Below are 26,309 nucleotides of genomic sequence, written 5' to 3' on the forward strand. Positions count from 1 at the left end.
AATTTATGATGATTAAATATGTTGATTTGTAAATGCTTTGTAAATAGAAATTGTTTTGAATATGATTTGAAACCACAGTTGACATGACAAAATATGTTGTGAATTCTCATTAGCTTGTCTAGTGAGATAACTCCTCCACTTGATGGGGCGAGTTTCTTCCTCTCTGGCTTGCCAGTTGGGGAATGATGTGAATGAGTATTCATATATACTAGCTAATCTTTGTTTCTCCCTTTTAGCCTCGGTTATTGGGAGAATGTGAATGTCGTGGTGTACAACACGGCATCTATTCGAATTTTGGGTCATGGGTTCGACTGTGTGTATTGTTGGCAACGCCCTTTAAATTATGCATAATTTGATAAATTGTGATTGAAATAAATAATTTGTTAATGATTCAAAAATTTTTGCATTGTCTCAGAATTTAAAAGAAATGTAAATAAATAGTTACTATTTGATCAAAATGTTATTCAAATGAATAATTTGCATGAATGAAAATGTTGATTTCTGAAAGTCATAGATTTTGAAGAATTTAGAAATTTTAAAATTCTATTTGTTATAAATTGTCAAGCATAAATTGTATTAAGTTTTAAATTATTAGTTTGTGCACCACTGAGTTCACCACTCAGCGATAGCTTGTTATGCTGTCATAGATATAGAGACTAGAGGAACAGCAGATTGAGCTGCTGAGGACAGGGGAGCTACCTGCTAGAAGTTATCGGGTATAATTTATACCCTGACTGTAAATATTCATTTTGATGTATGTATTGCACGTAATTGTATGGACATGTAAAATCGGTCTTGAGCAGCTTGTACAAAGTTCGTATAAAGTTGTAATATTTATTGTAGTTTGAAATTCTCTTAATGTAAATTTTGTAATGATGTATCTAAATTGTTTTGTTTCTAATGAAATATGAATGATATTGATTGACAGTATTTTGAGAATTATTGAACTTGTGAATTTGAGAAATTGATTGAGATTGAGTATGAAATTGAAGCAGTTGTTGAGAAAAATTTTTAGAAGTGCTTTTTACAGGTATTTGAAGAACTGTTTTCTCAAAATACAGAGGGAACTCTGTCAAAATTTTTATAAAATTGCGGAAAACTAAACTGGACCAAAAATATTAACTAGATTTACTTTTAATCAAATGTCTTTAATACCTATTAGAAAATGCTCACCACTTGTCAAAAGTAAGAAAATTGTTTTAAAATCCCTTGTAGGGTACTTAATGAGTTATCGGTAGGTGAAGTTCGGTAGTTCATTAGGTATTCTACAGGATCATGTTATGCCTTACAGAGGGGTAAGGTGTGACATGTTTTAGAAAAACCTTACTTTATAAAACCTTATTTTAAAAAATCTTACTTTACTTTACCTCATCTCAAACAGAGGGTTAAGGATGAAATAAATGCACATATTCAATGAATTCCTTCCATATTTATTATAAACTTAAATCCCACAACTTTTTTTTTTAAACCAAACCCACAAGTTTGATTATGCCTTTGGACTTAATAAACAAAGAATTTATTCTTCTTCCCAAAATAGATTGCTTTCATTATTAGTGCCAATTATGCAATACACCACAATTTTCATTTATTAGGAGGAAATGCAAAACTAACACAACCCATCTAAAAATGGCAACTAATCCAATATTTTCATATAGATGAGTTTGCAAATGTCAAAAATAATACCCTTATAAAATTTGAATTAGATTTATATTTTATATATTAAGTATTTATATTTGGATTCATTCATATAAAAATAATTAATTAATTATAAAATATATATTTTTACAATAATATTTATAAATTTTTATATATCATAGTTTATTTAAATAAAATTTTAATTATTTTATATTTGTCACGACCTAAATTATGAGTTATACCTGCACTAGGACTTGGGTCAATATAAGGTCCCCAAAGCTCGTGGTAAGTCTAATTATTTTTTAGCCGAACTGTAAATCTCATGTTTTGAGCCCATTTTTAATAAAACAATCGGACAGAGTTTGACTATAACTTGGACCATCCAACGGGAAATTTTTAACTCACCCGATATGTAATAACAAAATGTATCCATTTGGGGAGCTCAGCTTACCCTCACATCCTCAATCAATCAAATACAGATCTAGTCACTGGTGAAATTTTTGCGAAACGAAGGTACCTACGCGAAGCCCACAACACTAGGAGTTAGAATATAATTTTTATGAAATTAAATAAGCTCATTTAAGAATTGAAAAAATACTGCAAAGTCCGTGGGACCCACCAAATTTTCAGTATCAAAAAATTTTGAAATTTATATCAGCACGAAGCTCTCACCAAGTGTAGTACGTCGGTACTCTCGGAATCTCGATGGGATTCCCGGTTTGGGAGAAATTTAACCAAAAAATCAAAATGAGCTAAAATTTTCTGGGCTTAAATCAGACAAACTACTCAATGAAAATGAGTGTTCTAGGCATCTTTTAAAAGCTCTCGAAGAGTAGAACAAAATGGACACAAGACTTGATCCAATTGGTGGTCGAATCGGCCAGAATCACGCTGGAAAGATGAAATGGCACGCGCACACGGAGGGGATTTCTGGCTCTTTTTTCGGGCCAATGGAGTGGCGGCCGGCGGCAAGGAGGCTGCTTGAGGGGGTGCCGGAGAGGGGGTAGTAGGGGAGGGTGCCCGACTGGCATGGGAAGGGAAGAGGAGAGAGAAAATGGGAGGAGAAGGGAGAGTGTCGAATGCACGGGGGAAGGGGAAGAAAAAGAGAAATGGACCGGTTTGATTCTATCGGTCCGATTCGATTTAGTTCGATTCGATTTAAAACACCCGAAATTCGATTTTTACTCTACCCTGGGACCCAAAACGAGACTCGAAAATTTTGAAAAAATTACAAAAAACTCAAAAAAATTTGTAGAATCCAAATATATTTTTAGATTTGTCACATGGTTTTTAAATAAATTTTTAAAAATTGAGAAAATTTATTATCTCAAGAAAATTAAACTTTATTTAGTTAAAAAAAACTTTATTTAGTTTTAAATTCAAATTCAAAATCTAATAATTTCTCATAATAATTTTAAACTTTATAGTAGTATATAATTATTACTTATAGGAATATTTATGTTCATTAAACAGATTAGTTTACATTAATTGGGACTTGAACTTTAATAAGTTCTTAAAAACTATCTTAATTGTAATTTACCCTTTTTTTCCATGTATTGTTATATATCTCGAAATATTTTATATAAAATATAAAATATATGAAATTGTAGCTGAATTATTATTTAAATTTTAAGATTAATCAATAATATAATAATAAAATAAATTTAATTTAATATAATTTTAATTAGCAAGAAAATTTGATAGAGTTAAAGAATCTCACAAAACCGTGCACTCCCCTTATTAGTTAAATCTCTCTTAGCAGTCATGTTCATGTCTTCAAGTCAAGAGTAAACTTATGGCTATGGGCTATCACTATCTTTCTCTAATGGGTATTTGGTGCATTCTCTCCATTCATTTTTCCCTATTTGTCTATTTTTTTAGAGCAAAATTTTCACGATTCTATTACTGTTATTGGTTTTGTTTTTTAATAAATGAAAACGAAACACAGTTGAGTGTCAATAAAGTTTCAATCTTCCATAGTTAATTTGTTAGTTGAAGATCCCAAAAAAAGAAGTTCCCACTTTTAGTACACTTTCACCAGATAGTTTCGCTCTCCATTATAGCAGGGAACGGAATGTCTCCATTTGTAGGTATGATAAGTTAAATAGTAGGAGAAGAGGAGAATTCTAATTTAATTTTTTAACTCTAAATGTCAAATGAGAATCGGTGGTGAGAAGAAGAGAATTCACATGATAGAATAAATATATGCCCAGTAGGACCTAACTTGCTTTTGACCGTAAAATCTCACGTATATCAACTATAAGAAATTCATGGACTCTGCAATCAATTTTCTTGATAGAAACAGTTGTCTTCTGAGATTCAGAACACCATTGAAATCAACAGTTGTCTTCATGGACTCTCTAATTTCTGTTGCTTTCTTTCATTGAAATCAACCAACAACTCAAATAGAGAGGTCTTCGACTCACTTTTGGTGATCCCATTATTAGCAAAAGTTGGCTTCTTTTTGTTAAATGGCTAATTATTGGATGTCTTAGAAACACTAAAAAATTTTAGTACTTTTTAAATAAAAAAAATTAATTATTTTTAATTTTAAGAAGTTGAGACCCTTATCAAAGAGAAAGATGCATAACCATATTAAATTATCCATTTCATTGTCATTTTCAGAGGACATATTTATCTTTGTAATTTCTTACTTGATCAACAATTAAAGCAACACTGTCATCAAATATTTCAATAAAAAACGAGGATTTCACTTTTAGATTGTTTCTCTTAATTTTTTTTTTCGCTTCAATTGAAGGTTGGACTTAATAGTTTGTAGTTTTAAAGAAGACTCTATGTTAAAATCAATTAATTCTGTCAAAAATTTTCACACTAAAATCATAAGGGATTGATTTATGCGGTAAAAGGAAGATTCAATCAGCCTGAAATCATAAGGGATTTGTACGTGAGAGCCATAAATAACAGAAAGTGTAGGCAGCTCCATGGATGGATGGCGTCAAGCGCATCATAAATTGGTGATGCACAAGTGATCTCTTTTGTCTCTATTCTTTTTTAATATATGACTTGTTTGATATTGGTGTCAGAGAAAATTACTTTTTTAAATATTCTAATTAGATAGTATTAAAAAATAATTAAAAATAAATTTAAAAAGTTTTAATTATAAAAATATTAAAATAATAAAATAATTTTTTCAATAATATTTAAAATTATACTTTTATTAAGAAGAAAATAATTTTAATCTCTCAAACTCAATATCAACCACACACACATAGTTAGGGCCATGTATTTATTTATTTATTTTTTACAGCTTCCTGGGCTTATTTTTTTGTCTACGAAGTTCCTTCCTACCGTTATGAACCTTATCAAAAGACTAGCTGCGGAGGGGCAGATGCCTGCTACTAATGATCCTCAGAGAAACCCAGCAGTAGCAGCAAAGACTTTTCGAAATGGAAATGGCACCAGCAGTGAGATGTCAACTGCTTCATCTGGGGTAACTAACACAGAAAATGGGACTGAATACTCAAGCACCTCAAAAGATGACTCAGTGAAATAACCATACTGATTGGACAGCAGTTCTATCACTGTTTAAATGTATGATTGTTTGGCTTGCATTTTGGACGGCAGTTGTATGCATATTGTCCACAATCATCAACTCTTGTAAGCATGCAAGAGAAACAGATTTTGGAGGCATTAATTTTAGTGTACGTGCCGCACACGGGGCTAATTGATTGTGAGAGAGCCCCATTCAAATATTCAATAGGTCCTATGTATTAGTCTAGGTGTTGACTTTGTATTTTTTCCTTAATTTTATTAGACAAGCTATTACAGACTCTTTTTCTAAAGATCGATGATGATTGATTATGCTGTTCTGTATTCAATTTTTGCCTTGTGAGAATTTTAATTGTGTTTGATTGATTGTATTTTCATGTTGTGTAGTATCATTTTTTTTCCCTTTTTGGTGAGAGGAGGGTGTTTGATTCAGGAACATGAAAAATTGTGTGGGTTTGTAGTTTGTTCCTTTTTAAACTAAATGCATGCTTGCTTTTGCTTGTGCAACCTTCTATCAGTTGAGATGAAAAGCAGCTTGCATGAAAGATCAATTCTCCTTATATTATTTAGGATCAAAATACTGCTCTTTTTTTTTTTTTAATCAATTTCCAATTCCATCTTTTGAAATTTGCTTGAAATAATGAAAGAAGCTAGTTGGGCGGCTTCTTGTCCTGCTGTCAATTCGAATTGGAGCATGCTTCCATTAATATGCTTAACAGGAAATTAAGCCAAGCCTCTAAAAATGACTAAACTATGCTAAAACTAGCTTCATAAATGTGAGGCTAGTTATGGTTTGAAGTTAAATCTCTCTTAGCAGTCATGTTCATGTCTTCAAGTCAAGAGTAAACTTATGGCTATGGGCTATCACTATCTTTCTCTAATGGGTATTTGGTGCATTCTCTCCATTCATTTTTTTCCTATTTATCTATTTTTTTAAGAGCAAAATTTTCACAGTTCTATTACTGTTATTGGTTTTGTTTTTTAATAAATGAAAACGAAACACAGTTGAGTGTCAATAAAGTTTCAATCTTCCATAGTTAATTTGTTAGTTGAAGATCCCAAAAAAAGAAGTTCCCACTTGTAGTACACTTTCAACAGATAGTTTCGCTCTCCATTATAGCAGGGAACGGAATGTCTCCATTTGTAGGTATGATAAGTTAAATAGTAGGAGAAGAGGAGAATTCTAATTTAATTTTTTAACTCTAAATGTCAAATGAGAATCGGTGGTGAGAAGAAGAGAATTCACATGACAGAATAAATATATGCCCAGTAGGACCTAACTTGCTTTTGACCGTAAAATCTCACGTATATCAACTCTAAGAAATTCATGGACTCTGCAATCTATTTTCTCGATAGAAACAGTTGTCTTCTGAGATTCAGAACACCATTGAAATCAACGGTTGTCTTCATGGACTCTCTAATTTCTGTTGCTTTCTTTCATTGAAATCAACCAACAACTCAAATAGAAAGGTCTTCGACTCACTTTTGGTGATCCCATTATTAGCAAAAGTTGGCTTCTTTTTGTTAAATGGCTAATTATTGGATGTATTAGAAACACTAAAAATTTTTAGTACTTTTTTAAATTAAAAAAATTAATTATTTTTAATTTGAAGAAAGTGAGACCCTTATCAAAGAGAAGATGCATAACCATATTAAATTACCCATTTCATTGTCATTTTTAGAGGACATATTTATCTTTGTAATTTCTTACTTGATCAACAATTAAAGCAACACTGTAATCTAATATTTCAACCAAAAACGAGGATTTCACTTTTATATTGTTTCTCTTAATTTTTTTTTTCGCTTCAATTGAAGGTTGGACTTAGTAGTTTTTAGTTTTAAAGAAGACTCTATGTTAAAATCAATTAATTCTGTCAAAAATTTTCACACTAAAATCATAAGGGATTGATTTATGCGGTAAAAGGAAGATTCAATCAGCCTGAAATCATAAGGGATTTGTAGGTGAGAGCCATAAATAACAGAAAGTGTTGGTAGCTCCATGGATGGCTGGTGTCAAGCGCATCATAAATTGGTGATGCACAAGTGATCTCTTTTGTCTCAATTCTTTTTTAATATATGACTTGTTTGATGTTGGTGTTGGAGAAAATTACTTTTTTAAGTTTGATATTGGTGTTGGAGAAAATTACTTTTTTAAATATTTTAATTAGAGAGTATTAAAAAATAATTTAAAATTAAATTTAAAAAATTTTAATTATAAAAATATTAAAATAATTTTTTTTAATAATATTTAAAATTATACTTTTATTCAGAAAAAAATAATTTTGGCATCTCAAACTCAATACTAACCACACACACATGGTTAGTGCCGTGTAGTTTTCTTTTATGTTAAATTAAATTAAATTCAGCTTTAAGTATAACAAATTAAGTGCCTGATCAATATTATTATTTGATTTATTAAATATATTAATTAAAGATTATTATTATTATTCAATAATTTTTTCAAAATTTTTTTTTATATAGTTCTCTCATCTTTAAGGTTATTTCATAATCCTTCCTCAATATTAATTTGCATAAAAAAAAATTCAAATTTCAATTTAATACTATCTAAAATTTTTCTAATTAGATTCTATTGCGTACTTTGATCAAAAATTTAATTAGACATATCAATGTAAATTAGACATAATAAAAATTATTTTTTTTAACACATAAAGAGGATAGTCTCTTTAATTATAGTTGAAATATTACTAATAACTATTTCACTTCATCTAATTTTTTTTTGTATTTTAATAAATTAAATTCTATTTTTTTATTATATATTTAATCCACCCTGACATGTTTAGACTAACTTTTAATCGAAATATTCAATAAATTTTTGTGATACAAATTAAAGTTAAAAGATGATGATGAAAGTTATAATCTTAAAAATTAATACAGATAAAATTAGGTGAAGGAATTGAATGTAAAAATTAAAGTTGCATTTAATATAAACTCCATTTCATAGTATAATAAGTTTACCAATTGTTAGATTAAAAATTTAAATTAAAAATAATATAAAATTAATTAAAAAATATATAAAAAGTGTATAAATTTAAAAATAAATATTTAATTTAATAATTATTAATATTATTCTCTTATGTATATCCCAACTTAATTAAAAAGAGATCATGAAACTGTTTTAAGGATGAAATAAATACACCTATTCAATGAATTCCTTCCATATTTATTATAAACTCAAATCCCACAATTTTTTTTTTCAAACCAAACCCGCAATTTTGATTATGTCTTTGGACTTAATAAACAAAGAATTTATTCTTCTTCCCAAAATAGATTGCCTTCATTATTAGTACAACTCATCTAAAAATGGCAACTAATCAAATTTTTTCATATAGATGAGTTTGGATAATATATTCGAAGGCCATATAAAATTTGAATTAGATTTATATTTTATATATTAAGTATTTATTATTTGGATTCATTTGTATAAAAATAATTAATTAAATATAAAATATATATTTTTATAATAATATTTATAAATTTTTATCTACCATAGTTTATTTAAATAAAGTTTTAATTATTTTATATTATATCAAAATATTTTAAAAAATTATTAACAAAAATATATTTTGTATAATTTTTAATTAAAATAATAAATTTAAATAGATTTTAATGTTATTTGGATAATAATAATAATAATAATAGAATTTGAGATAAATTTTAATATTAAAAATAATAATCGAGTTCAATTTAAATATAATAATTTTTACAAATATTCTATGATCTTTAAATTCATTAACAGATTAAAAAAAAATTCCCATGAATCAATAGGATAGTTTTTTTTTTCTTAAAAAATATTTTATTTAGTTTTAAATTCAAATTCAAAATCTAATTATTTCTCATAATAATTTTAAACTTTATAGTAGTGTATAATTATTACTGATTAAAATTGAAGTCCAAATTAATGTAAACTAATCAATTTTAATAAGTTCTTAAAAATTATCTAAATTATAATTTACCTTTTTTTTTCGTGTATTGTTATACATCTCAAAATATTTTATATAATATATAAAATATATGAAATTGTATCTGAATTATTACTTAAATTTTAAGATTAATCAATAATATAATAATAAAATAAATTTAATTTAATATAATTTTAATTAGCAAGAAAATTTGATAGAGTTAAAGAATCTCACAAAACCGTACACTCTAGGGGTGAGCATTCGATTCGAACCGAATTAAACCGAATCGAATCGAATTAAATTATAAAAAATGAATTATATATTTTAGAAATTGAATCGAACCGTAATGGGTGAAAAATCGAATCGAACTGAACCACTCTATTTCGATTTGATTCGGTTTAAATCGATCGGTTTTATTTTTGATTGATTTTTTAATTTAGACTTGATTTTCAAGTTTTTGGTCTAATTTTGACTTTGGTTTGAACCTAATAACCATTAATCAATAAAATTAAACAATCAATATATATATATAATTAAATATAATTTATAAATTTTCCATAAAAATAAATCAATTCAAAAATCTATTCGGTTCAATTTGGTTCAATTTGAACATATGAATAATTATTCGGTTCGATTCGATTTAATTAATTTTTTTCTCTTTAAAATCAAATCAAACCGAAATAACTAAAATTTGTATAATATAAAATCGAACCGAATCGATTGAATTTTAAAATCAAACCAAATAAAATAAATTAACTCGATTCAATTCAATTTTTGGATTTGAACTAAAATCTGCTCAGACATATTACACTCCCCTTATTAGTTATTGGTCTTCATCGACCGTCATATTAGTTTGGCAATTAATGAAGAGGAGCAAAATTTGTCGGTCCTTAACTCCTAGAAATTAGCCGGTGTCCCAATATTTTTTCAAATTACTTGCTATACCCGAAGACATGCGCTGGCGTGGGACTCTCCCAACTCTCCTATTTAAAAATAAAAAAATAAAAATAAAAAATTTCCTCGTCGCTTTGAATTTCTAACTTTCTTGCAAATGAAGTTTTAGTCTAATGATAATGATATAATAGCATTCCTAAAATCGAATCGATCTCTATGAAGTCAGGCTCCTAATAATCAATCCGATCTAGTATAAATCGACTAAAGCATTCGAGCATGATGATGACACACTGATCAGATAGAATTTGGATAGAGATCAATTTTATAGAGACGAGCTCTATCTCATGCTGGCCCAAGACAAATTATTAGAAATAGCAAGTGGAATCATTGCCGAGAATCATACTAATGAGATATGTTTGTGTAGTATATGGCCAAGTATTTATCAGTTAATCTGATTATCACGTTGAAGAATCTCTCATCATCCTATAAATAAGCCCTATAACTAGGGGGTGTGCAAACGGTCGGTTCGGTTCCGAACCGATAAAATCGAAAATCAAAAATAAAAAATTTTAAAAATCGAACCGAACCGATTGATAAGAGAAAATCGAATCGAACCGATAAAATATAGGTTCGATTCGATTTTAAATCGATCAAACCGAAATTTATAAAATTTCATATTTTTGACATTAAATCTAAATAATAAAAACATAAAAACTAAAAAAATTAGAAATCAAAACTCAAAAATCTTAAGGTTCGGTTCGGTTTTCTTTGATTTCGGTTCGGTTCGATTCAATTTGGTTCGATTTTTTTTTATTTTCTATATATATTAATAATTTCGGTTCGGTTCGGTTTTTTTGATTTTTTATGAAAATAACCAAACCGAACCGATTAACCAGAAATTATCAAAATTATAAATCGAACCGAATCGATTAAATTTTAAAACTGAACCGATTGAATCGAATTAACCGGTTCGGTTCGGTTTTTCGATTTAAACCGAAAACTGCTCTCCCCTACCTATAACTCAAATAAATTAGACATATTTTCTTTTTTGGTAATATTGAATCAGAAAATTTTCTCTCACTCCAGCTTAGGAATGGCTGCCATTTGAATGCCGACCTTATTTTCTTTGTGTTTTTAAATAACTTAAAAAAAAAAACCAGCAATAAAATTAGAGAAATTAACATTGAGGTTTTAAAATTAAAAAATTTTAAATTTAAATCCCAACACTATTGATTTGGATTAATATACTCTATTATTTATAACCTCTAACCTTTTTAATTATCAAGAGAACATTTTATGTTGAAAAATGGATGCGTGTTGTGTGTGTATATATATACGCATATATATATATATAAAATAGTCTCCCACAGTTCGGCATTAATAGCAAGCAGATGACTTTCACAAGGTAGGCTGCTGAGTGCTGGGTGCCGAACTGGATTGGATGGACATGATAAGATCACATAGCCAGAGAGAGAGAGAGAGAGAGAGAGAGTTAATCCAACGGCCATTTATTGTCATTTCTCATCCAACCACCATTAATGAACCCTTCCGGTTAGTTTCAGTGATCTTTTATGACAGTTAAGGCCTAAGGGCTGCGTTTTTTGTTTATCCAATTGTTTACTAACCTTTCTTTTTATTTAGTCTTTGGTTCTGCACTCTGTAAGTGAAGTATATATAAGTGTGTAAAACACACAAAACAAGACCATACAGAGGCAGCCACATAGAGGTGGAAAGAAAGCAGCTTCTCCTTTGAGTGTTCAAGTGGCCTTTGTCTGCCTTCAATGGCTTCTGCTGGGGCAGTGAAGCTCTTTCTTCTTTGCTTGGTTTTATGGGTTTACACTCTCTCTTCTTGTCAAGGTCTCTTCCAATATCTCCTACATCTTTATAGCCATCTATTCCTACACTTTTCTTTCTTCAGTTTTTTATTCTCTCTCTCTCTCATGTTTTGGGTTTCCATTTTTTGTACAAATTCTTTGGCCAAGACAATTCTTTATAGGTAATAGTCAATGGGTGCAAAAAGAAATGCAAAAACATTTATGTTATAGCCATTTATCATATTTATTTTCTCTAATTGTAGTTGCTTTTATATGCTCTCTAGTATTTGATCCATACACCATTGATGTAGAATATGACTTGAAGAGAAGTAGCAGTCTTATATTTTCAAAAAGAAAATAAAAATGTGAAGAGCATGTCTACCATATATATAATTATGTTCTCAACATGATTGCTTCTGCATAACCTCTTGATGCATTAGAAGTTCTTATTTCTTCTTCATCTTTGTTATGTTTTCATATATCATTTATTCTCTTCTTCTTTTTCTTCTTCAGTAGTGGCAAGGGAAGCTAGCAACCACCAGAAAATTAATTGATTTTTCACTTTACAGCTCAGGATGATTTTTTTTTTTTTGGTTGAGAAACAGGATTGGATTGTTGGTTGTTAGGGCATTTATTTTCTCATTTATTCTATCTAGATGGGCAACGAATTCCTAGCTTAAAAAAAAAAAAGCGATTCTGTATACAGAGACAAATCATGCAAATTCTTTTTACAGATGTATATACATTAAATGTTATCAAATTTCATCCAAATACTATTTCCAATGGTAAAGGAAAGTTTGTTAATATTGAATATTTGATGGTTTTTTTAATAAATATATTTTTTTATTTGGAGTTGAAATGTGGTTATAGAATAGAGGACAAGGAAAGCTTGATTAATTATGTTCAAAATTATATATATATATATATTGGAATTATGCAGGGAAGCAGAATTTCTATCCATTTGGGTACCCGTTTATCAAGAAAGCAAGCACTTTCTCCACCAAATCATCATCATTCTCATCAATTGGTGGAGAGAATGCTTATGACTATATAGTAGTTGGGGGGGGAACAGCTGGGTGTCCCTTAGCTGCCACATTGTCCCAAAATTTCAGTGTGTTATTGCTTGAAAGAGGTGGTGTTCCTTTCGCCAATCCAAATATCTCATACTTAAGCAACTTCCATATGACTCTGGCTGATACTTCTCCAACTTCTGCTTCCCAATACTTCATTTCCACTGATGGAGTCCTCAATTCTAGGGGTAGGGTTTTGGGTGGTGGTACTAGCATCAATGCTGGGTTCTACACAAGGGCAAGTACAAGGTATTTTTTTTATTTAGTCTGGCTTCCTCGTTGGTCTTAATGTCTCCAACAGTTTGATATTTTACTATTTCTAATGGGTCAAAATGGCAGACTTTGGGTTTTTAGGGACAGAAAAATGAAGGTAACAAAGTACTCTACCAAAAACAAGAAGAAGAAGCCATTATCTCTTGAGGAAATTATAGATGTGCTTACTTATTCTAATGACATGGCTTTTTCAAGTGAATTTCTATGAAAAATTAATGGGAAATTTGCAAATTTTGTGGTGTTTAAAGCTTGTCAAGAGCTTGTAGTTTTCATGTCCAAAGAAGGAAGAGAAATTAGTGAGTATTGATTAGGACTTGTTAATGTCTAACCATATTTGTGGATAGTATTCTCAATCAAATAGTAATAATTGGGTCTAATTTCTAGCATTTTCTTTATTTTTTAAAAATGGGAAATATAATAATAGAAAATTAATCTGATTAGTAGGAATTAAATGTTTTTGGTGGACGGACATGGTTAGCTGTTGGTGATAAAGTTATATGTTTCTTCATTTTCCATGAAGATGACATTTGTATTTAAGTTTCAATTAGATCCAATTATATATATATATATATATAATTGGATCTAATTGAAACTTAAATACAAATGTCATCTTCATGGAAAATGAAGAAACACATGTTTAATTAATTAAAGTAGTCAAATCCAATGATCACAATTGCTCAATGGGAGTCATTTATTAGGATTTGAATGCACTGATGGTGAACGTGTGATGTTGATGAAAATGTCTTTGTACTTAATTCAAAGCATTCATGATTGCCCTTTCTATCTGGGTAAAATTTTTTTCTTCTCAAATTAAATGCTGTTATCTCATTTTTCTTAATTGTGATCTTCAACAATTGATTGGGTGAGACTTTGACTTATTTAGAGGCTAAAGTGTCTGATTTTGATTTATCAAGAGGTCCACAGGAAAAGTCTAATAAGGTTCATAACTGCTGAAATTTATATTTAAGTCCAACTGTGAAGAGCTTATCGGAGAAACTGACATCTTAGAGAAAATAACTGCAAAATTATTATAGAAATGTATGTTAAAATATAGATTTAAAAAAAAATAAAAACATTTTGGACCCCAAACTCAAATTTAATGATGCTAAATTCAAATCTCACCTATTACCCTTGATCTATTGTATTGAGATGAGAGCTAAGGTAATTTTAGGCAATTGTGTGTTGCAGGTTTATAAAGAAAGTAGGATGGGATGAAAAATTGGTGAATGAGTCATATCCCTGGGTTGAGAAGCAAATTGTTCACAGTCCTAAGGTTGCCCCATGGCAGGTCGCTCTGAGGGACAGTTTATTGGATATTGGGGTGTCACCTTTTAATGGATTCACTTATGATCACGTCTATGGAACCAAGATTGGTGGCACAATCTTTGACCAGTTCGGCCGCCGGCACACCGCAGCGGAACTGCTTCTATCCGGGAACCCACAGATGCTTACTGTCTTGGTACATGCCACAGTCCAAAAGGTTCTATTTGATACATCAGGTATGTTAAATAATGAGTCATGCATAGTAACTAAACTGAGTAATTCTTTTTCTGTACTGATAAAATAGAATGACTATATACTGAACAATGGGCTGATACAGGGAAGAGTCCAAAGGCAATGGGAGTCATATTCAAAGATGAAAATGGTAACCAACACCAAGCATTTCTTGTAAATAATCCTAGGAGTGAAGTAATATTGTCCTGTGGAGCCATTGGCACACCTCAGATGCTGCTGCTAAGTGGCATTGGCCCAAGAGCTGAACTTAAAAGGATGAGAATTCCACTAGTTCTTGACAATGAATTTGTTGGGAAAGGCATGGCTGATAATCCTTTGAACACTATTTTTGTTCCATCTAAAAGACCAGTTCAGCAGTCATTAATACGAACTGTTGGGATTACAAAGTTTGGTGTTTATATTGAAGCTAGCAGTGGATTTGGGCAGTCCAATGATAGCATTCATTTTCATCATGGAATGATGTCTGCAGAGGTAATTAAGCACTTAATTGAATGGTCTTCTTGATTTAAATTTAGCTGAAAAATTGTAAAATTGAAGTCCTGATCATAGTGTGCATGATTTAATGGTGTAACCAGATAGGGCAGGTATCTACCATTCCTCCAAAGCAAAGAACACCGGAGGCCATTCAAGCCTACATTAAAAGAAAGAAGGACCTGCCTCATGAAGCATTCAAGGGAGGCTTCATTCTTGAAAAGCTTGCCAGGCCCATTTCAACTGGGCATCTCAGCTTGATCAACACAAATGTTGATGATAACCCTTCTGTCACCTTCAACTATTTCAAACATCCAAAAGATTTGCACCGCTGCGTTCATGGGATCAGGATGGCTACAAAGGTTGTTCAATCAGAATACTTCACAAACTTCACACAATGTGACAACCAGACTGTGGAGAAGATTCTTAACATGAGTGTTGCTGCTAATGTGAACCTTGTACCCAAGCATCCCAATGACACTAATTCCCTAAAGCAGTTCTGCAAAGATACTGTGATCACAATCTGGCACTATCATGGTGGGTGTCACGTAGGCAAGGTAGTGACACCTGGCTACAGAGTTATTGGTATTCAAAGGCTTCGAATTGTCGATGGCTCCACATTTGATGAATCCCCTGGCACTAACCCTCAAGGCACTGTCTTGATGATGGGCAGGTATATAATCTATAGGTTCATAAAAACTGTACTCCAATGAAGCTATGGTAAACAATTAGTAATGAAATTGTTTTCTGTGATCTGCAGGTACATGGGACTGAAGATTTTAAGAAAGAGACTAGGTAAGGCAGCTGGTGTTTAAGGACCAAAGAAAGATCAACCAGAAGCAATGAGAGGAACAGTGTTAGTCAAGCAGTGGCAATGCAATCTTGTAATATTTATTCTCAGAAACCAGATTTGTGATGTGTATAAAATGTGTCTTGCCTTGGGAAAGCAATATTTTCGATCCTCTTTGAATCCTCAATCCATGGATTATAACTGCCTTTGGCTGTTTGCTTGTGAGAGAAGTATGAAAAGAAACAAATTTAACCTCACTTAAACTAATTATCACTTTAAATATTTAGCATTAATTCAATTTCTTTCCTGTATTTTCTAGGCATCCCAACATATTTTCCCATTCTTCCAGAAATTTCACTTGTGTCTCAGAAACCAGTAGAACCTTCTAGGAACCGCAAGATTAGGTTAGCTAATATGTCACGCTTCATTTACTATACATCTACAGTAGTTAACATTTAGACAAGAAGCATTAATTGCTTCCCTCATAATATAACTGAATAATTTTCTAAAGAGTAGGGGACCATTCTTGGGGTTCATGGAAAGGTAGGTAAAAAGAAATTATGAACGTGAGTATTCTGTTCAAGAAATTTTTTCTTATATTCCGGGAAGGCTTAGATTTAACATGTTCATGTGCAAGCATGAACAAGTGCAAGAACACTGAATCACATCTGATATATTGGTTTACAAAAGAGGGGGAAGCTGGGTTCTTCCTTCTATGAATTTCACCAAAAAGATGGATTAAGTTCAATCCCAGCCATTAAATGAACTCAGCAAGTATTAGTTCAGTCTTTGTCTAAATATTATAACCACAAATCAAAGGCAAATATTTTTGGCTGGTGACAGTATTCTTTTTGAGAAGATTGCATTCTCATGAAATGTTTGGGGAAATTTAGTAACAATAATTATTAATCGATGACTTTTAAGAACCAAACTTAGGCAGCACTACTTCATGAATGCTAGCTAATTACTGTTTTCTCCTTCATTGCAGGGGATTGTGGACATGTTCATGCATGCAAATGGACGTTCTGGTCATTGAATCATTCCTAACGTGCATGCTGAATCATTATCCTTACTCTGCTCTAAGATTGAAATTGTAGATCATTCTACCTCATGTGAGTTTATGAAGAGTTCAATTGCAAGAATTATGAAGGGAACCAAGAAGGTGCACTTCCCTTTGTTTTAATTATACATGAATCAGGCTTCTCTGCAAAGACTAGCCTATTGAGTTACTTTCTGCAGGAATTGATGGTAAACAAACGGATTGGAATCGGGACTTCTATTCTGATATTTTTAGCGTCCAAATAACTACTCGATCGTGCTCTCTAGCAAGAAAAGAAATCAGGTAGCTTGTATTCTACAGGGACCACCCGTTGTGGTGGATTGCCAACTCAGGATCACTGTATTAGTCTAATAGACTAAAATGCTACTAACTGAGGTTGGCTCATCAGTTCTTATGCTTGCAGGTGATTCCAATGGGGGTGGGAGTTCCCTGGGAAGCAAAAACAGAAGTAGGCTTCATTGCCATTACTTCCTCCTGCAATTAAATTGTGTACAAATTATTGTTGAAACTCTTTCAAGAAGCAGGTTACTTCCTATGAATGTTGAGAGGCATTTCTCTTCACAAAAAGTTTTTTTTTTTGGGAAATTACCCAAAAAACCTGTACTTTCAAAATTTTTTCAATTATACCTATACTTTACAAATTACCAATTAAATCCTATGCTTTTGAATGTTGCACAATTCTTCCCTACTTTCAGCTAAACCGTTAATTCATTAATAGAGACACAACATTAGCAGCAAAATTCACAAGAAAAACAGAGAAATTGCAGGAAGATTTGAACTGAGAAAAACTGAGGAATGTTTGGATCAGAACCAAACCTCATTGGAAACAAAGATATACAATAAAATTCACTTTACCTACTCATTGTGCTGATTGTTTTCAGATTGAATCTGTCAAGCACCAGATTCAATTTCATTGCTGGTTTTGGGCACCAATGAAAGCCACTCTTGAAATGAAAACTCTGTTGAAATCTTCTGGAGCTGTTCATAAGAAGCTTTTGACTGCATCTTACATCAATCTGCACACAATAGAATTTTCCTACTTCGGTAAAATTTAACTGGTTCTTGACCATAATTTAAGTGAAAATCCATGCTTACTCATGCTGCCTCCAGACAAACTTCTTAATCTCTGCCAGAACTGTCTTCTCCTTCCTGTTCTCAATGGTCCTGAACTAGAGTGCCTCCTGAATGACCCAAATTCCTGCTCCTCAAGTCCCACTGATCCTGTAAAAAAATCAGAAGATGATAATGGCATTGGGTGATGGGATTGTGAAACTTCTGCAATCTTGTCTGAAACTCTTATGTTCTTGCTATCTACATCAGTAAGAAGATTCTCATAGCTGTGACTTCTTGATCTCTGTACTTTTGTTTCATTAAATTCATCGCAAACAAGCTTCAAGGCCTGAACTACTTCGCCCATGAAAGGATGGTGAGATACTTCCGGTTGCACACACATTGATGCAACTGCTGCCACTTTGACTATAGTATCAGAGGAGAGACAGTAAACTTTATAGCTGGATCAATAATTGTTTCTAAACCTTCCTTGTTTGTGAGGAGTGGACGAGCATAAGCAACGAGATTTTCTTGGCCTGGTGGTAGTGACAGGTCTACAGGTTTTTGTCCAGTTAGGAGCTCAAGAAGGACTACACCATAGCTATAAACATCACTCTTCACAAGAAGATGTCCGGTCATTGGATACTCCGGAGCCAAGTAAATGTGAACCGGAAATTAGTCTAATAAGATGGGCTTTCAAGTTTGAGGTAAAAAAATGTTGAAAGAAAGAAGCAGACAAGAGAGAGAGAGATCTTTCAATATTACTCTCTTAGTTGCCTTGATATAAGCAGAATAAAAAGCATAAACATACCCAAAAGTTCCCATAACATGTGTTGAGATGTGTTTGTCTTCCTCATCCATTGCTGCTCGGGCCAATCCAAAATCTGAAACCTTTAGTGTAAAATCATGCTCTAACAAGATGTTACTGGGCTTGACATCTCTATGTATAACCCGAGGGCCTGAGTCTTCATGCAGATAAGCTAGGCCTCGAGCTGCACCAAGGGCAATCTTCATTCGGGCATCCCAGTTTAGTGGATCAGCTTCCTTGTCAACACCTATAGGGAAACAAAAGGAACATATTGAGAAATCACTTCTTGAAGAAATGATTTACATAAACTTTTAAATATCATACATTTTGAAACATAGAAAGAAGTATATACAAAATTGCTTAAGATTTATGCACACCATGTAAATGAGACTTAACACTTCCATTTGGAATAAGTTCATAGACTAGGCAGCGGATATGCTCCGTGCAAAAGCCAGTCAATTTAACTAGGTTTCTGTGATGTAGCCGTCCAAGCATCTCAACTTCTGCCAAGAATTCACGGCTGCCATGTTGATCATCTCTCTTCAAAACCTTCACAGCCACCTTCCTTCCATCATCTAACTGGCCACTGTAGACAACCCCAAATCCACCTTTTCCAAGGATCCTTGAAGAATCAAACTCATTAGTGGCCCTCTCTATGTCATTCAAGGTGAAAACCTTAGCAGAACCTGCATATGTCATGGCACCAGAACTGAAGGACATTGATGAAGAACTAGGAATGCCCCCAAAAATCACAGGCCCTGCAGTCCCTGCCAAGTGTAGATAATGATATATGATTTAGCCCGAACTCTGTGTGATTATGTTAAAATTACAACAAGAAATACAGATTGATAGGTAGTATAATAATATCTGGAAATTGAAAGTTAGATATGGGAACATAAGCAAAATGGCAGTACCTGATGGTTTTGCAGGGGAGGTCACTGAGGCTTGTGGAACTTGCAGAGGTTGATGAACACAATTTCTACATTTCAACAGAAAAAGCCAGGCGACTGCCATACATATAACCAAGGCAGTGAAAGAGGAGAGAATTATTACAGCCATCATGCTTCCACCGAGTGAATCTTTTTTTCTCCTAGGTGCATCAACACCTAAAGGTTTATCTGTCCTTCCATTATTGTCACGACCAGGATATGGTTCATCATCTATAGTAGAAATGCTCAAAGGTGAAGGTGGAGAGGGTGGAAGACCTGCAGGTTATATCATGCATGAGCTTCAGGGGTAGGAACTGAATACAAAGTACATAGCTGAAAGGGTAAAAAAAAAATGGAAAAAAGAAAAAAATTCTATTTATCTAAAGAAAACTCTGAAAAAGAAGGGAAGAACGACTTTTGGAAGTTCATCGAACTACATATAATTGCTGAATTTGTAGTATTGACATAACAAGAAATTTTATTTATTTCAAGAAATATTCTGGAACATGATATTTGGACAAACACTTCAGTGCATAATTCCAAAAACTCTTAATTAACTGTTCAAAGAAATTGGCAGCATACATTTATTTTAACAAACCATTTCATTAGTAAAATTTCCTTGATTGAACATGCCCCAAGAGGCTCAGGAGAAGTATAAATTATCCAAAAAAAGGCCAAGAAGGATCAAAACGTAACCTGGATAGTGAACATACAATACTTTGTAGGTACCAAAGAGGGAAGCCTTTATGAGAACCTGTCTGTTCCAGAATTTCTTGTAAATTGATAAAGAAGTGGTATCAGAAAATTTTACTCCTAGTGGTACTAGATTGATGAGAACAGTGCTTTTTTCTAGCTGCTGACTAGCTGCGTTGGTTCCCATAATGCGAACCTGACTGTGGTTTACTGCAACACTGGTTGCAATTTCCTCAGCCAGCTCTGTAACCAAAGTAAAGAACGAACATGTCACAACACCAAGGCAGAGTTTAACTTGAATTGGCCACACACATCCACAAAATGTCCCAGGAGGAGTATATGTTAGTGGCTCCATGCACGTTACGGATGCACAATCTTTAAGACAACTAAAATACATGAGATTGACAAATGTTTGATACATCAAACATATTGAGAAATGTTTGATACATCAAACATGAACAAAATGTTAAATGGATATATAGTGGCAAGAGTTGAGTGTATAATTACCTCCATTAGGAGGTGGAGGTGGTAGAGACAAAAATTGTGATGGTTGTGGAGCCTTCATCTTCTTCAAGTTAGAACCCAGTGGAGACATTGCTGGAGGATGGACGTGCACTTAAAAACAGAAAAAGATGAAATCAGTGAGACGATTTTTAACAATCACCGCAAATGAATTAATGAATTTGTAGACTAAATACAGAAATAAGCCTTCCCGTACTATTAAAATGGCAATTGGTGCTAAAGCAGGAGCAAGAGAACCCCAGCTCATCGATGAAGGAGATGGAGAGCGGAATGAAGGGACTGAAGGAGCTATAAATTCCATAAAAGATGCTCAGAATTTGGTTTTCAAACGTAGGGAATTAAATAATAAAGTGATGGAGGATCTTCCAGTTCGGAGAATTACACCTATTTGATTGTAACTTGGTGGAGGAATCAAATCAGATGATGCAGGAGTGCTGTGATGATTCCTTGCATGATGATGATGATTATAAATTTTGTTAGTTGAGATTGAAGGTGAATATGCAGGACCATGCATCCACTTCTTCGTAGGATTTTGAAATGATGATATAGAAGGTGGAAGTGCAATACTTGAAGGCTTAACGTTGTTGGATGGGGCTGCAAGAGGAAAATACCCTTTAATAGTTGATGATTATGTGCACAAAATTTCATCATCCACCTATGTTCCTTCACAAGCAGAAAACTATGCTAGATTTCTCTCTGACCTTCATTTGGAAAACTATCTACAGATGAGGAAATGTGAGATGCGTTGATTGGTGGTAAAGTGCCCAGCTTGCCGTATCTGTTCCCACTGAAGCTGGGAGGAGCTTGCTTAGGAGAAGAAGCAGGTTCTGTGGTAAAGGATATAAAAAGATTTATCCAACGGTCAATTAAAGTCTAAGAGACATCCAAGAATCCAGATGCTCCTTTATCAAATTCCAAGGTACAGCTATGAGCAAGTTGCACAATAACGCTTTCAAGTGGTTGGCAAGCAATCCCAAGCAAATATGGAAGTAGAAACCAGAGTTACGGAGACCTTCCTATGACCTTAATGATCTAATTCATGACTATTAGTAAGGAGAACCATGCAGTGGCTGAAATCATCGGACAACCATTGTAAGGCCATATTAGAGCTTACAAAAGCAGGAATACTCACAAGTACCTCTCAGCAGAAAATGGTTAGACTAAGCTTCCCTTTTTAAATATGAGACATCGACAAATTGCTATTGGTGGTAGTAGAATATATTTTGATTGGCGAGTGAATGTGAAGTTACATGATCTGGGTTTTAGCTCTGTTCTATCTTTTGGTCGGCAAGCCAAGAAAAAACTACATATAGGACCTCAACTGGTTTCTGTGAAGCTAAGAACAAACTTCATGCAATTACTAGCTGCAAATATTATTGCATGCAGCTTTCTGACATTTTGGTCATATAATATTATGTGGCAGCTCACTAGTTGCTAGCATTTAAAATCAATTGCCATTTAGAAATGGGCGATCATGACACCCAAAAAAAAAGAACTCTGCACTCTACTACCAACCCAATTCTGAAAATGCAATGTCAGATACTCAAAAGTAAAGTTATTACGCTTTTTTTTTTTTTCCTGTTGATGATAGAAACAACCCAGATTCTCAAATTCAGTCCAAATTCAAAATTCATGTGCAGTATTGTTCAATCAAATGTATATAGATTATGAATAATTCAAACCAAAAAGTAGCTCAATGCGCTAAAAGATCAAACCCCATTACCTGCAGATCCAAGAACTGACAAAAAACAAGTAGCTATACCTATAATCACCAACAAAAGACCCACCTGCACCTCCATTTCAGTCGTAAATAAACAGGAGATCAAATCTCAAGATCTACCAAGTCTTCACCATCCATCAAACAAAGAAGGAGCTAATCGAAAGAAAGTAACATATTCTGAAATAACATTTTGAAGAAAAAAATGGGTCTGGCTTGAAGAAACAACCAGAGAATGAGACCACAAAGAAAAGGCCAACATATAGTCTTAAGAGAAGTAATGAGAAATGAGAAAGACTGGCTGGTGGAAAAACAAGAATGGATTAGGTGGCAAGAACCTCAATTGTACTTCTTCTTTGAGACTAAGCACTGTATTTTGCCGAGATTAAAGAATGGTAATAGAATGGTTAGTATTCGTGACAGATGATTAAAGATTTTCTAGAACTGATCAAGCAAGAATCAAAACAGTTGAGCTTAAAGAACTAAAGTTAGTGGCACTTTTGAGTAAGAAGGTTGGTGAAGAAGGAAGAGAGAGATTGTTAATAAACCATAATGGATAGGTGATGATGTAATGGTGAATTGTTTAATGTGGGATTGCTTAGCTTGTGAAGGTCAGAGAGAAATCTAGCATAGTTTTCTGCTATACTAGATTTCTCCTGACACCTATTATGTGCACAAAATTTCATCATCCACCTATTGTATCTTCGTCTATGTTGTTTTCTTAGTTATGGCATTGAACACAAAGGGATATAATAGGTGTCAAGGAGATGAAGATTTGAGGTAGACACATGACCAGTATGTGTGATATTCATTTTAGTACCATTTGCAGTATGTATTGGTGGTAAGGAAGATACAGGTTTTGCAGAAGACAAAAATTTAAGATTAGTGGTCATATGATTACAACATGCAGAGTCAAAAAGCCAATAAGAATTACTCGGAGTGGCAGACATGGCAGTAGAAGAATTAGAAGAGATAACCTGTTTGAATAGTGCCTCAAGATCACTCATGGTGATGGCAGTAGAACGCTCAGTAGTAGCAACAGCAGTGACAAAGGAAGATCCAGGCTTTGAGACATTTTTGAATTTAGAATGCCCTCCTTTTGGTCTTGGAGGGCGTGTGGGATAATGTTCAAGAATATGATCGTAACCATGACAATATCTGCATTCTATAGTAGGACAATATGCAAAAGCATGACCAATTTGATTACAATTCTTACAGAGTTGATTGGCAGATTTCTAATGTGAGGATCAAGTAGTTGCAAGAGCAGTTTCAAATTGAGGAGTTTTATCCAAACTGAGACGAGTCTCTTCAAAAATAATCTCTTGAATAGCATTATCCAATGATGAGAGTAGATTTCGATGTAGCAGGGGCGCTCGAACGGCCTCATATTCTGATCGAAGAGCCATTAGAACTTGAATGAGATGAAGATGATCTTCACTGATTTTGGCCTGAGATATTTGATTCTAAATGGGTTGGACCTGGGCAAGAAAATCATTCACAGATTGACCTGCTTCTTGTTTCAGATTATGAAGAGTAGTCCACAACTAATAATAGTGGGCAAGTCCAGTGGTCTGATATGGATTAACAAAAAAATCCCAAATTTCTTTTGCAGAGTCATAATTAGCAAATTGGATGTGAATGGACGAGATAGAGGTATTGCGAAACCAGGTAATGATCTGATGATTTTTACTATCCCAATCCTCAAGACGGTATTTTGCATCAGTTTCATCGTTCTCTCTTATCGGCGTAGTGATATCTCCGGTAACAATACGCCAAAGCTTGCGACCTATCAAAAAACTTTTCATTCCTTGAACCCAAATATTATAGTTGGAACCAGTCAAAACTGTTGCAATAGGTTTTGAAATATCAGATTTCCCCATTGATAACAAAATGAGGAGAAAAAAAAATGGTATAATAACAGGATTGAAAGAATGAACCAGAACAGCTTGTAGAGAGAGAAGAGAGACCCCATAAACTAGAAATAAAAACTTTACGGCTCTGATACCATGTTAGAAGAAATAATACAAGTAATAAAGGAAATGATTGTGTATTTATCTATATCTTATTTACAGATATATTACATCTATTTATACATGAGAATATGAACTAATTTAGACAAGAATAATAATTGTTGTAATTATGCTACACAAATCTCCTATAATCATGTTAATTGCTGTAATTATGCTACACAAATCTCCTATAATCATGCTAATTGCTGTAATTATGCTAACAATCCTTAAGCATTTTGGCTATGGTATGTCAATTCAAAGTCCATGATTACAATTCAAAGGATATATATATATATATATATATATTTTTTTTTTTTTTTCTACTTTCATGTTAGGTTTAGTTTGGACTCTTTCTTCTGTTTAAGTCCACCTTTCCATACATGAGGTTGCTGATTAGTACTCAACTATTCATAATGGTTTTCTCTTTTGTGATGGGAGATTGAGGCAATCAATTTGAATTTCAATATCATCAACTTATATTATATTTTAATTTAATTGAAACATATATATGGGTACTAATTAAGAAATCACAATTAGACAAATATCTTGAGTTCAGTGTTATCATCTCCTTTTTGAAAAGAAGCTTAGAGCGTGCATGCTATAATTAATATTAAAATCTAATAAAGCAATTACAATATATTCCTTTTGTTTATTTTATTTTAAAAAAGAAACTATTTAGATTTTCTCCATTTTTTGGAAATTAGTCTTTTCTTTTATTTTAAAATTTAAATTTGAGTTTTCTATTAATCTTATGATATTAATTTAAATTTTTTCTTGTATCCTAAGAAAAATTGTAATTTTTATATTTAATTTTAATTAAAACTTAAATTTTATAATCTTAAGACAACTCTAATACCATTAACAATAGTTCATTAATAACTTTAACCCTTTTTTTTATAAGCATGCCTTACTTTTATTTTTATCCTTAAATTATTTCATATGTTTACAAAAAAATATTGCGTATAAATATTATATCCATTTTTTTAAAATATATCCATTAATCATTTAAATTAATAATATTTGTAATAAAAATAGACGATTATTAGTTCTTCAATCATATTTTACATTGTTGTAACCTTCCATAATACCACAAATGGAAATGAAAAATATCATTCTTTCTTCAATCATATTTTACATTGTTGTAACCTTCCACAATACCACAAATGGAAATGAAAAATATCATTCTTCCACTTAATTAATATAAATTCTCATAAAAGCTCTCTCTCTCTCTCTCTTTATATATATATAATAATTTTTTTAATTGAAAAAAAAAATATTTCCCTTTTGTTTTATAGGAGAAATACATTAAATTAGAACTTATTTAACATCATTATTGAAACTGTTATTAAAAATATATATATATATATATATATATATTTTAAATATATTAATTAAAAGATATTAAAAATTAATTTAAAATTAAATTTAATATATTTTAATTATAAAAATTTTAAAATAATAAAACACATTTTTTTTAAATTACTTATTTCAACATCATTTAAAATAATATTTTTCCTGAAAAAACACTTTTCTTACTCAAGCCTTAAATACGAAACAGGAACTAAAATGCCTGCAGGCCCATGTTTCTTGCCTTTCTTTTATTTTTTCTTTCAACTCTTTCTTTTTCTT

General features: G+C 32.1%; 1 protein-coding gene and 1 pseudogene across 1 annotated transcript; one reads left to right on the forward strand and one right to left on the reverse strand.

Annotated features, from left to right (window-relative positions):
- The first annotated feature begins 11,322 nt into the window (after positions 1-11,322).
- On the forward strand, positions 11,323-16,079 carry LOC110654767 (protein HOTHEAD). Its single transcript, XM_021810868.2, has 7 exons — positions 11,323-11,510; positions 11,601-11,816; positions 12,714-13,092; positions 14,305-14,615; positions 14,717-15,102; positions 15,207-15,775; positions 15,863-16,079. Exons 2-7 carry the CDS (start codon positions 11,741-11,743, stop codon positions 15,915-15,917), a joined length of 1,776 nt encoding a protein of 591 aa, XP_021666560.1. The 5' UTR covers positions 11,323-11,510; positions 11,601-11,740; the 3' UTR covers positions 15,918-16,079.
- A 1,562-nt stretch (positions 16,080-17,641) lies between these two features.
- On the reverse strand, positions 17,642-23,496 carry LOC110654775 (receptor-like serine/threonine-protein kinase ALE2; annotated as a pseudogene).
- Positions 23,497-26,309: the final 2,813 nt, after the last annotated feature.

This window comes from Hevea brasiliensis, chromosome 6 (genome assembly GCF_030052815.1).
Source record: "Hevea brasiliensis isolate MT/VB/25A 57/8 chromosome 6, ASM3005281v1, whole genome shotgun sequence".
NCBI lineage: Eukaryota > Viridiplantae > Streptophyta > Magnoliopsida > Malpighiales > Euphorbiaceae > Hevea > Hevea brasiliensis.

Coding starts and splice junctions, on each gene's coding strand:
- LOC110654767 (XM_021810868.2), top strand. CDS start 11,741: ATGGCTTCTGCTGGGGCAGTGAAGCTCTTTCTTCTTTGCTTGGTTTTA. Junction 15,103..15,206: donor ATGGAATGATGTCTGCAGAG/GTAATTAAGCAC, acceptor TGGTGTAACCAG/ATAGGGCAGGTATCTACCAT. Junction 15,776..15,862: donor ACTGTCTTGATGATGGGCAG/GTATATAATCTA, acceptor TGTGATCTGCAG/GTACATGGGACTGAAGATTT.